The sequence below is a fragment of the Tenrec ecaudatus genome, chromosome 7 (assembly GCF_050624435.1).
Source record: "Tenrec ecaudatus isolate mTenEca1 chromosome 7, mTenEca1.hap1, whole genome shotgun sequence".
NCBI classification, from domain to species: domain Eukaryota; kingdom Metazoa; phylum Chordata; class Mammalia; order Afrosoricida; family Tenrecidae; genus Tenrec; species Tenrec ecaudatus.
This window is the reverse complement of record NC_134536.1, coordinates 62,886,544-62,899,525: the sequence shown is the minus strand read 5'-3', so window position 1 is coordinate 62,899,525 and position 12,982 is coordinate 62,886,544. Positions and strand designations below refer to the sequence as shown.

General features: G+C 42.5%; 1 protein-coding gene across 1 annotated transcript in view; it reads left to right on the top strand.

The window, feature by feature from the left end:
• The window catches only part of FIG4 (FIG4 phosphoinositide 5-phosphatase), a 129,949-nt gene that overhangs the window by 18,519 nt on the left and 98,448 nt on the right, over positions 1-12,982 (top strand). The window contains exon 4 of the mRNA XM_075554682.1: positions 9,613-9,769. Coding sequence (XP_075410797.1) covers positions 9,613-9,769 — 157 coding nt within the window. The remainder of the gene's footprint in view (positions 1-9,612; positions 9,770-12,982) is intronic.

The following is a 12,982-nucleotide window of genomic DNA, read 5'->3' as shown; positions in this document are numbered from 1 at the left end:
CCTCATTGCTGGACTGTGGAGTCCCTGGTGAGTATGGTAGGACAGAGGCAGAGGACAACCACCAATGCAGATACGCATTAAGATGATGACTGAGCCCCACTGTGTAGTATAACTTAAATACGGTTGGAGACGATATAAGAGGTGGAAGGGCCAGGAAGCATGACCCGGAGAAGATGAGACTCGAGCTAGACACAGAAGGAGGAACTAGATTCGGACAGGGGTAGGGAAGAGAGGCATGTGGAAGCTGGACCGTGAATAAGGAAGACCAGAGAAGAATGCATGCATTTGCAGTATGGTGCTGGTGAAGAACAGTGACAGTACCATGGACAGCCAGAAGAACAGACAAAGCTGTCTTGGGAGAAGTACAGCCAGAATGCCCCTTAGAAGTGAACATGGAGAGACTTCATCTCATGTACTTTGCACATGTCAGGAGAGGATACTCAAAAAACGCACCATCTTCAATTCGATTCTGCCTCGTAGCAACCCTGTAAAAGAGGGTAGAACCGCCCCTGTGGACTTCTGAGACTGTAGCTCTCTACTGGAGTAGAAAGTCTTGTCTTTTTCCCTCTGAGCAGCTGGTGGTTTCGAACTGCTGACCGTGCAGTTAGCAGCCCAACAAGTAACCACTGCACCACCAGGGCTCCTAGTCTCTGGGAAGAGTAGTCCCTGGAAAGAGACATCAGACAAAGGAGAGGGCCAGTGAGGGGAGGAAGACCCCTGACAAGCTGGATTGACACAGTGGCCGTCACCATGAGCTCAAACATCCAGCAGTTGGGAGGAGGGCGCAGGACCAGCGGCGTCTCCTCCTCTTGTGCAGTGGGTCGCTATGGGTTGCGACCGACTCAACGGCACGAAGAACAACAGGAGTTGGAATTGACTAGATAGCAGTGGGTTCGGTTTGAGTTTCTCCAAATGTTTTAAAAAAAATCAAAACGGACTGGACTATATTGTTTCAACTGTTTATGTTGGGCTTTCGGATGAACACTTTCCATTTTGTCACTTATGATCTTCGAAAATGTACTTTTAGCCCTATTTGAGTATTGTTCCCCTCAGTGTGCTCTCCGGGCTCTGTATGTGTCGTTCACGTACCTGAGGTCTGTTTCGTGTCTTACGTGTCTTCTGTGGGAAGGGAGGGAGTGGAGTGACCTGGTTTCTTCCTCTCCTTAGCCCAGCCTGTTAGATGTCTTCTGCTCAGTCTCCCCAACCCCTTCAGTTTATGTCTTCAAGGAATACGTTTTTGTGGGCATGTACATGCCTGTGTGTGCCATCTAAGTTCATGCGTATAAATTCTATACAACAGATATGTGCTCAATTCCACATGAAGTCCTACTGGTGTTTATCATCATCATCATCATCATCATCATCACTCAAAATGTGGCGGAAGCACAATCAGCTTTCATTTAAATCAGATTTAGTTATTAATCTTTGGAGCCTAGTCTTTTAAATGTACTGCTTTCTTTTCGCTTTTTCAATGTAAATTTCTAAGGTATATTTAATATGGAGGGTCCCATTAGCTAGGGCCCTTTACTATTCAGAAGTGAGCCCTCTTGATGGAGACATGGCATTGAACTTGGTGCAGGGAGAGCTGCCGAGCTATTGTGGAGTTCAACCAGACACTTTCCCTTCACATTGAATGACCCCTGGACTTTGTCCTTTCTTGTTTTTTTGGGGACCCAGTCATTCTCCATTGTTCTCAATTCTCGACAGTACTTAGAGCAATAGATCTCACCTCAATGTTAAGCTACTGATAACTAAGTTTCTAAAACTAGAAGCTTTGTTTTAGTCCATTTATCACCAACTTGCTAATCAGATGCTTTCTGCAGACACAAGCACTAGGGAATGAGCTCTGTCTGGGTGGAGGCTGACTGCTCCCTGTTTTAGGCATTGCTGTAGTTACGGCTCATGCAACTAGCGCTCTCTGAGGTTTGTGCTCTCTGCCCGTGAATGGGCAGGCAGTGTAAGACTGACCTAGCAGCAAAGCCACACCGCACTCTCCTAAGTAAGCATTTGCTACTTCTATGTAAGCGCGTTTGAAGTATTTTGATTGTGCTGCAGCTCGGAAGGTGCCCTGGCGGTGTAGTGGGCTACACATGGAGCTGGAGAGGTCAGCAGTTGGAATCAACCAGCTACTCTGCAGGAGATCGACGAGGCTGTCTGCGCCCTGCAAAGATGTGAACAAATGTGAGACCCGGAGGTAGAGGCAGTTCTGCTCCATCCTGCAGGGCTGCTAGGTGTCAAAATTGACTAGGTGGAAATGAAGGTGTTTTTCAAACTTTGAAATGTAAATATAGAATCAGTGAAGAGTAAACAAGGAATTCATAAGAGCTGGTGGTGTAGTGGTTTTTGCACTGGGCTGCTGACCACAAGGTCAGCAGTTTGAAATCACCAGCTACTCTGAAGGGGACAGTTGAGGCTTTCAAGATATTGGCTAGCTGAACCCCCCAGACAGACATTGCCCCCTTCCCTCTTGGAGGGGCAGGGGTTAGACTGGTACAGGTCTCTCCAGCCACCCGAACACCTGACCATGCCAATTCTCTCATACTGCCCTTTGTTAGATGCTTTGCTTGCTGTCATGTTCGGAGAAAGTGAGAGAAAGCCCTTTTGCATGGTGGCCATGACTGAGGCCCCTGGGAACGGCTTGATGAGATTGGTCTGGACCCGCAGCATGCCACAATTCATGGAATGAAGACGCACCAAGTGTTTGCATGGGTTTGGGTATGTTGAAGTGATGAACAAATGGACTCTTGGTAGATGCCTGCTGCCACGTGAAGCCTTTCAATTTGGTGTTATGTTTGACAGGAAGTGAGTGACATTTCCCCTTGGTAGGAAAGAGCAAGAGGGAAATCCTCTCTTTTGTAATGTGCTGAAGGAATTTGCGCTGGTTGGAAAGAGTCCCTCTCGTACAGTAGATTTACTTTTCTTTTTTTTTCATTATGATGGGAAATGTAAAGTAACATAAGTAGCTAACGTGCCAGCCGAAAGAAGTCATTACAATGAAAAATTTTCCTGGAAAATGAATCTATGGCACACATAAAGGGGAAACTCATTCACCTTGGAAATATTTACTTTGTAAGCCCAATTAAGTTCTCTTCTCGAAAGTTTTAATGATGCTGTTCCACGAGACTTGTTTTTGAGTTATTATTCTTCTGAAAGGATAACTGCTTCCTGATGTGCTTTTCCAGAGACGGCCATCAGCTTGGTGATTTTTCCCATTCCTGTGTCCTGAGCTTTAGTCCCGCAATTTATGGCCTGTGTCTATGGAGGAAAGGGGGCTCAAGCGAACAGGTTAAAAGAGGGCACTTTGTGCTTTGTGGACTTTTAAAATATTTGTAGCTTTCGTGGTTTGAATAGTTTTTTTCCCCTCAGTAATATAGCTTATATAACCTTCAGGTATTTAGATTTTTTAGTTCATTCATGTTAATTCTTTTAATTAGTTTCCCTTTTTTTTGGTCAGCAGAGAACATCGAGGCACAAATGACACATTATAGTCAATTCTTGAGCAAACATCTATGACATCAAGATCTCTGGTCAACCTTTACAGAAACACTATTGTGTGTGTGTGTGTGTGTGTGTGTGTGTGTGTGTGTAACAGAGAGAGAGAACAGGAGAGGAGTTTGCTTGCAAAGATGTTGCTGGGTTAATGAATAGAAGATCTTTGGCTGATATTTCCTTTTAATACTTTGAATATGTCATCCATTTCCTTTGGCCTCCATTGTTTTTCATGGGACATTGATTTCCTGCCATTTTTCAGATTTTCTTGTTGTCTTTGTTTTTTAATGTATGGACTCTATGCTTTCTTTGTCTGGGTGAGGATCTCTTTGCATTTGCCCTCTGTGGAATTCATGGAATTATTAGATGTACAGATGAATGTTTTTCATCAAATCTGGCAAGTTTTCCATCATTATTTCTTTGAGGTGCTCCCCCTGTCTTCTTCTGGTACTCCCATTATGTGTTTGCTGGTGTGCTTAATGGTGCCCCCACATTGTACCGAGTCTGCTCATTTCTCTTCATTCGTTTTACTCAGCTTTGTGGGTGGTGTTAGGAGTCAGGGGCGTGTTGGAGCTCAGTGTGGCAGCTACAGTGTCAGTCCACCTTATTGAGGGCCTTCCTCTTATTCACTGACCTCTAATTCACTAAGCCTGATGTCCTTCCCCAGAGACTAGGCTCCCCTGCTCTGTGCTTCCACTAATTGCCGTGACTAGTGCCAGCTCTTAACAACTCACTGTCACCTCATTCATGGCACCCTGTGGGACAGAGAACTGCTCTAGGATGGTACATCTTTACTAGAGCAGACAGCGCCATCTTTCTCCTGACGGCCTTGCAGCCAACACTTAATCTCACAGACCATCAGGGCACCTTGTAGTAGTTCTTCTGAAAAATTCATGCTCATTGCTTTCAAGTTGATCTAAACTCATAGTGACACCAAAGGACAAATAAAACTGTCCCTTTCCAAGACTGTAAATCTTTACAGGAGTAATAAGCCTCGTCTTCCTCCCACAGAGCAGCTGCTGGTTTTGAACTGCTGACCTGCGGTTAGCAGCCTAATATGTAACCCACTGTGCCACCAGGGCCCCTCCTACCAGCTCTTATCCACCACTGTTTGCCAGTGATTGCATTATTGTTTTCAACAATGTTCTGGGGTATATGCTTCATCCACCCACTGTCATCAAATGGATTTCGACTCATTGACCTTATAGGGCAAAGTGGACCTGGCCTTGGGTTTTGAGACTCTACGTCTGTACAGGAGTAGCAACCTCATCTTTCTCCTGTAGAGTGGCTAGTGGACTTGAACTGCTGACCTTACAGATAACAGCCCAAAGCATCTGTGTGGTTTTTATCATACAGACACTGTGTATGGTATGACTAAATGTATTTAATTTGCCTTATCTGTTAGAAAGCTCAGAAGCAAATCTTAGGAATGGTTTATAGAACTTTAAGATGCCTTTTTATTTACCAGTCCTAGGAGCTGTGGTGTAGCGGCTGATGTGTTGGGCTGCTCTCTGCATGCTTAGTAGTTCAAGGTCACCGACCCCTTTGCAAGAGATGTTCAGAGACACATCTTGAGTTTTTTTGCGTGTGTTTGTTTGTTTTTTTGAGACTCAGTCACACTGTTGGCCATGAGTGTCATAGATCACCTCCGTGTTCTTAAAATACATTCCTTTTCAGGTTAAGTTGCCACAGATTGAGTCTTCCCTCTAGCAATCAAGAATTCATGAGGTCTATTATTTTTCATCAACATTTCCCAAAGTGTATTCGCCGAAGGTTTTATCCATTCTTTCTAGTACTTGTAACCGGAGTCACCTCTATGACAATTGGACACAGTGGGAGTAGTAAAGTTCTTAACAAAATCTCTCTCGGTGGGTGGCAAGTGTTGCATGGTGAAGCACATGTAGAGGTTGGTGGTCAACTCTGTAGAGATCCCGCGGCATACTAGCACAGGACTATGAGAAGGTACATGTTTGTTGTTGTTGTTTTGTTTCAAGTCTGCTATACCCAAGATCTCCCTAGTCTATTTGCTCCCTGCTCACCTCTTCTCCCAGAACTTATTATTAACTAGCTACTCAGAAAGAGCACATTTGGGGAACTACTGCCTTCGATGTCTAAGTTAATTTTATCTTCAAATTAAATTAGGCCTTTTTTGAGCTAGGTGCCTTGCCTACATTCTTTGTTTGTAGAGCGTTATGTTGATTGAATTGTGGTTTGGCATATGAGATTGCCTGAAGATGAGTGTGTACCCTTGACATTACAGTAGACGTTTCCTGAAGTGGCTCTTCCTGTATCACGAGGTCTCCTCCTCCTCTTCTGTTTAAAAAGGAGGACTCGTTAAGAATGAGTTCTTGGAACTGGGAGTAGCTCTTGCAAGCATTTGATTTGTTTTTATCACAAAGATACTGTGTATGGTACATTACAATGTATTTAATTTGTATTATGTGTTAGAAAGCTCAGAGGCAGATATAAGGCATAGTCTGTAGGGCATTAAGATGCAATTTTACGGACTAATCTTGTTCCCAGAAACCCTTGTGGGACAATGTCTAAGTGTACTGCTACTTAGTTATCAATTAGAACCCACCAGTGGCAGTTGGGACCCACCTGACAAACTGCTTCCATCAAGGTTTTAACTTAGGAAACACTGGAAGGCAGTTCTACTCTACCCTATGCAAACGCAAACGTACTCCACTGATGCCAGCCCATAGCGACCTTGAGGGACAGAGTGGAACTGCCCCTGCGGGTTTCAGAGACTGTGAATCTTTACAGGCGTAGACAGCCTCATCTTTCTTCCATGGAGTGGCTGTCGGGTATTATTATTTCTGCAAGGCACTTTAATTCTTTTTGGAATGAGACTAAATGTAAAAGAATGAGTGAATGAAATAAAATTGTTTAAATTAAGTGAGATACACATCAGTATATGTCTTTCCAGAAAATAATTCTTTTTGTTTGTTTGTTTCTCTTTTTTGGTTTCTTTATTTAAAAATTATTTTATTGATGGCTCATGCAACTCTTACCACAATCCATACATATATCCATGGTGTCAAGCACAATTGTACATTTGTTGTCATCATCACTCTCAAACATTTGCTTCAGAAAACAATTATTTTAAATCATTTTATTTAGGGCTTGTTCAATGCTTATCACAAGCCATACATTCATCCATAGTGTCAAGCACATGTGTACATCTGTTGCCAACATCATTCTCAAAACATTTGCTTTCTACTTAAGCCCTTGGTAACAGCTCCTCGTTTTTCCCTCCCTCCCTGCTCCCCCTCCCTCACGAACCCTTGAAAATTTATAATTATTATTTTGTCATATTTTGCACTGCCTGATGTCTCCTTTCAGCCACTTCTCTATTGTCCATTCCCCAGTGCAGGTGAGATCCTTGTAATTAGATTCCCCCCTTCTACCTCACCTGCACTCCACCCACCAGGTATCGCTACTCTTGCCACTGGTCCTGAGGGGTTAATCTGTCCTGGATTCCCTGTTTCCAGTTCCTATCTATACTAGTGTACATCGTCTGGTCCAGCCTGACTTGTAAGGTAGAATTGGGATCATGATAGAGGGAAGCATGTAAGAACTAGAAAAAAGTGTGTGGTTCATCATTGCTACGCGGTACCCTGACTGGCTCATCTCCTCCCCGTGACCCTTCTGCAAGGGGGTGTCCAGTTGCCCACAGATGGGCTTTGGGTCCCCAATCTGCACTCCTCCTCATTCACAATGAGATGATTTTTTTCCCTCTTGATTCCTGATACCTGGTTCCTTCAACACCTCGTGGTCACACAGTCTGGTGTGTTTCTTCCATGTGGGCTTTGTTGCTTCTTAGCTAGATGGCCGCTTGTTTACCTTCAAGCTGTTAAGATCCCAAACACGATATCTTTTCATAGCCAGGCACCATCAGCTTTCTTCACCACATATGCTTATGCACCTGCTTTGTCTTCAGTGATCATATCGGGAAGGTGAGCACACAATAATATGATTTTTTTCTTCTTTGATACCCAAAACCTGATCCCTTTAATACCTCGTGATCACACAGGCTGCTGGTGTGCCTCTTCCATGTGGACTTAGTTGCTTTTCAGCTAGATGGCCACTTGTTTAGCTTCAAACCTTTAAAACCCCAGATGCTATATCTTTTGATAGCCGGGCACCATCAGCTTTCTTACCACATTTGCTTATGTACCCGCTTTGTCTTCAGCGATCATGTTGGGAAGGTGAACATCATGGAGTGCCAGTTTAATAGAACAAAGTGTTCTTGCATTGAGGGAGTACTTGAGTGGATGTCTAATGTTCATCTGCTACCTTAATACTAAACCGATAAATATATGCACATAGATCTATTTCCCCACCATCATAAATAAGTATATTTACATATGTACATGCCTGTATTTAGACCTCTATAAATGCCCTTTACCTCCTAGTTCTTTCCTCTATTTCCTTTTACCTTCCTCTTGTCCCACTATCATGTTCAGCCTTCATTTGGGCTTCAGTATTTCCTCTCAGTTACACTACCCTTGCTCAAGCCTTACCAGGCCTCCCACACCCCACTCACTACCGGTCTTGGATCACTTGTTCCCTTGTCCCTGAGTTTGTTAACACCACTTCCTTTCCCCCACCTCCCTCTCTCCCATGTCCCCCTGAACCATCGGTCCCATTGTTTTCTCCCCAGGACTGTTTATCCAGGTATGTTCCTTCTTGATTTGCTCCATTTTGTGGGGCTCAGACCACACTGCTTCCCCACCACGTGACCCCAGAAATGTCCTCTGTCGCAGTCTGCTCCAGTAAGGGCCCAGTGTGACATGAGCTGTTGTCATTTGCTTGGTCCCCTCCGTGTCCCATTAGCTCACCTCAGGGACATCATCCTCTGAGCCTGGTGTGCCAGCGTGGGGTCCAGTCCGGTTCTCTTTCTCTTCCTCCCGCTTGCCTTCGTGTGGGAGTGGCATGCTGGGCCCTCTCCCCCAGTGTAGGTTCAGTTCAACTCTCCGCCATACCCACTTTCAGGGAGGGGGTCTTTTGGGCTCTAGTTGGGACCAGCCCTGTGGCTCTCTCTTTTCATGTATCCTTCCATATGGACTTGCTGTCCTCATGGTTTGGTGCTTCATGGTAGCGTTTGCATGCACACTACCAATTCTGTGGAGACAAGACCAGTACTCTTCTCCTGGGTGGATTAGTGCCCTGCTCCCTCCATCATCATTTCACTTTCAACCTCTTCTTTTCTGCCCCCCTCCCTCCTTTTCCCATTTTTGTGTTGGGCCAATCCCTCCTTGGGTTTGGTCCAACCTCCTCCCCATTCCCTGTATCTCGACCCAAATGTTATGATATATGTGGCTTCTCTTCTATACTTACCGTGCTGATTACACCTCCCTCAGGGACTCATGCTGTACTTCTCCTTTTGTGATTGGCTGACTTCGCTCAGCATAATTTCTCCAACTCTTCCCATGAAAAGACATGTTTTATGTGCTCATCAGTGCTTTTTAGTGATGCATAGTGCTCCATTGTGTATTGTCAGAGTTTACTGATCCACTCATCTACCGATGGAAATTTAGATTGTTTCCAACTCTTTGTGATTATGAATTGTGCTGCAGTAAACACTGGAGTGCACACAACTGGTCATGGTCCACTTCTTGCCTCTTCTGGGTAGATACCCGGTAGAGGGATAGCTGGGTCAAGAGGTAACTCAGTTTCCATCTTTTTAAAGTGTCGCCAGATCGCTTTCCATAGCAGCTATACATATCTACAGGACGACCAGCATTATAGGCGAGTTCCTATCCACATCCCCTCCAACATTTGTTGTTCTCTGATTTTCTGATTTGGGCTAATCTGAAACGTGTTAGGTGGTATCTCATGGTTGTTTTGATTTCCATTTATCTCGTGGCTAAAGCTCGGGAGCTTTATCTCATATGTTTACTGGCCATATGGGTCTCCTCACTAGTGAAACTTCTTTTCTGTTCTTTCAGACAATAATTCTTAAGACAACTGAAAAACTTATGGTTGTAAGTCATGGAGATAAATAATAAAGTAAGAAATGTATTTGAAACTTGGGCATTTAAAACATGTATTTGATGACATCTAAGAGCATTATTAATTATAAAATGTGATGCTTATCTTTCGTTTTTTGTTGCACAGGTTTTGTCAGATTCTTAGAAGGATATTATATTGTGTTAATAACTAAAAGGAGGAAGATGGCAGATATTGGAGGTCATGCAATATATAAGATCGAAGATACAAACATGATCTATATACCCAATGATTCTGTACGAGTTACCCATCCTGATGAAGCCAGGTATGTACTAGTATTCGTTACTATTATTGTATTGTGATAAACCAATTGGAGCACACAATATATTCAGAGGATTATAAATGGCATGTTAAAAGTTCAAATCATGGCTTAGGATATACAAAGGCTGTTAGAAACTCCATCATCATGAGAATTAATTCTGGCAAGAGTCCACAATAGGTTCTAAAATCATTTGGTGCAAAGGTTGTTATTAGGGAACTGGATATTCTCACAATCTCAACACATTGCTCCATGAGTCTCTTCAGTATTTCCAAAGAGAAAAAGTATTTTTTTTTATAACAGAAAAACGAAAGCAGACTTAGTTAACCAAATGAACAAAATTAGTATCACCAACCAAGGAACCAAGACCTACATTATGTACCCCTTTGTGTGATGTAATGGGAAGGACACAGATTGAGGAAATGATCAGACCAATCCATGTTCTGGGATATTCTGGGAGACAACTGGCCTAGCTTCTTTAAAAATGTCAATGTCATGAAAAATGGGAAAAGCTAGAGATGGAGAAACAGGGGGCTTTCTACTTCCATAGAGAGTTAAAGTCTTGGAAACCCAAAGAGGCAGTTCTACCCTGCTCTATAGGGTGGGTCTCCATGAGTTAAATTGACTTGGTGGCAGTGAGAAGGTGATGTGATAACCAAGCCTAACACATGACATGTATCTGGACCCTGGATTAAAGCATGCATGTACCTACACAGATATAAAGTACTTCATTGGACTTGATGCCAACAGGTTAATCTTTACAGGAACAAATTTCTAGGTCTTTTCTTCTGTAGAGTTGATGGTAAATTAAAATCTCCAACCTTCTAGTCAGTAGCCAAGTACTGAACAATTGTATTGTCTTGCATAGACTATATACTAGATGATATTGACATTATGGCTTAGCAACAGTGAGCGAAGACATAATGATTGGGAGGATGGTACAGGACCAACCAGGGTTTTGTTGCATTATATATAGGGTTACCATGAGTTACAGTCGACTGGCTGGCACAGCACACCACCAGCAATGGTACTGTGGGTCCTTAGAAGATTGCCCTGTTCATAGTAGATTCATACAGACATCTTTGAGTCAAGTGTCACATGCACTGCTGTTGTTATTGAGTGCCACCAAGTAATTTCAACATAGCTACTCCATGTCACAATATAGAACTATTGATAGGATTTTATTGGCTGTAATCTTTATGGAAGTAGATCACCCAGTCTTCCAAGGAACTGCAGGTGGGTTTGAACCACCAATCTGTTTATTAGGGGCGAAGCCTTATGACACCAAGCTACTTACCATCAAATGGTTTGGAAAAATAAAGTAGGCATGTGTATTTTAAAGAGAGAGAGATTAATAAAAATGTATCCGTTAATTCAGATGAAGGACATACTGGTCTTAATTGTACTATCTTTTGGTTCAATATTCCTATAAATTTGAAATCTTTCCAATTTTTTTTGGGGGGGGTGAGGGAACTTACTGGAGCCTTGAGACTATGAAAAAGGCTCTTAAATTGGTAGAAGAAAGAATAGACTTGATTTATTTTAATAATATGAGGATTAAAATTGAACTAAGTTTTAAATCTGTAACTGAACACAAGTTTTTCAGACAGGTAACAATTCAATTTAGTTGCCCTCAGTACCTATATCTTTATAGTATTGTAGGCATGTGCCCTGCGATGGGGCGTGGGACGGTCCTGCATAATGTCTACTTAGTCATTACTTTCCTCGATCTCCAATAATGAGTTTGAAGTGAGGTCGTTGAAAAGTTTATTTCAGGTGAAGTGAGTGCCATTTACCAGACAAAAGGAGTTTCGTGTTATACCACCTGAATATTCTATATATCCCATGTCATTTCCCAGCAACCATGGTCTATTGATTACAAGTGAAGCCCTGCAGATGGGTTCATACGAATCAAGGGGTGGGGAAGGGTAATGAGATTTATATTACGTATCAGCCTCTTCTTCAGAATTCTTTAGCCAAGAATGAGAAAACATAGTGGAATCCATAACAGAGTCAAAACAACAACAAATCCACGTGTTGGTCTGACTCTTTAAAGAAGGAATGTATCTTCTGATTGACATTGTATAGTAAAAGGCTAGTATCCAAAATCACACAGAATTATAGTAAGTAGCTTGTGGTGGCAAACTTAAGTAAACATTCCTAGACAGGCAAAACGTTTAATGCACTTAAGCAGGTAGATAATCTAATATCAAATAATTAAATATTTGGTAAAATACTGGCATTTAAAAGAGTCACTCAAAAAAAAAAGAGGACCTGATGCAAAGGGCTTAAGTGGAGAGCAACTGTTTTGAAAATGATGAGGGCAAAGAATGTACGGATGTGCTTTATACAATTGATGTATGTATGTGTGTGGACTGTGATAAGAGTTGTATGAGCCCCTAATAAAATGTAAAAAAAGAAAAGAAAAAAAATGATGAGGGCAAAGAATGTACAGATGCGCTTTATACAATTGATGTATGTATATGTGTGGAGTGTGAAAAGAGTTGTATGAGCCCCTAATAAAATGTTTAAAAGAAAAGGAAGGACCCACTTAGCATACCTGTAACTGAAAGAACTCAAGGAAAACTTCAAGCCCCGAGTTGCATATTCAAAGACTCTGTGAGGAAAATATTGAATGATGCAGCAAGCATCAAAAGAAGATGGAAAGAATACACCAGAGTCACTGTCTCTGAAAAAAAAAGAAAAGAAACTAGTTGAATCAATCAGAATAGTGTCTGGGGTCTTAAAAGTCCACACAGAAGAAGCACACCAGTTTGTGTGATCAAAAGATGACAATTCTAAAACTGGAACATGATGAGGAGAGAGCATCAGAGCTAAAATCATGAACACCCAATCTGAGGAGGGCCATGGGGGACAGGAGTGGGAATCCAAACCCATCTGCAGAGTAGGCGGTCAGACTGAGCCACTGGCAGACCCCGCTCTAGCCACTGGCAAGAGTCTCGAGCAGCATTACTGTCAGGCAGAGACCATTATAAACTTGATTATGCTGGATCAAACTCGACACTAGATCAGATGACCACCCTATTGACACGAGTTAAATTTGTTCTGGGTACAAGTATCTCTTACTGGTTCCATGACAGAAATTTCTTCCCTGGATTTTTGAATGTTGATGGGAATATCTTTTCCCTCTTCCCCATTATTAATAGTCTTGTCTGTGTACTACTGTTTTTAATCCTTACCACCTTAGCGCAATTTTGT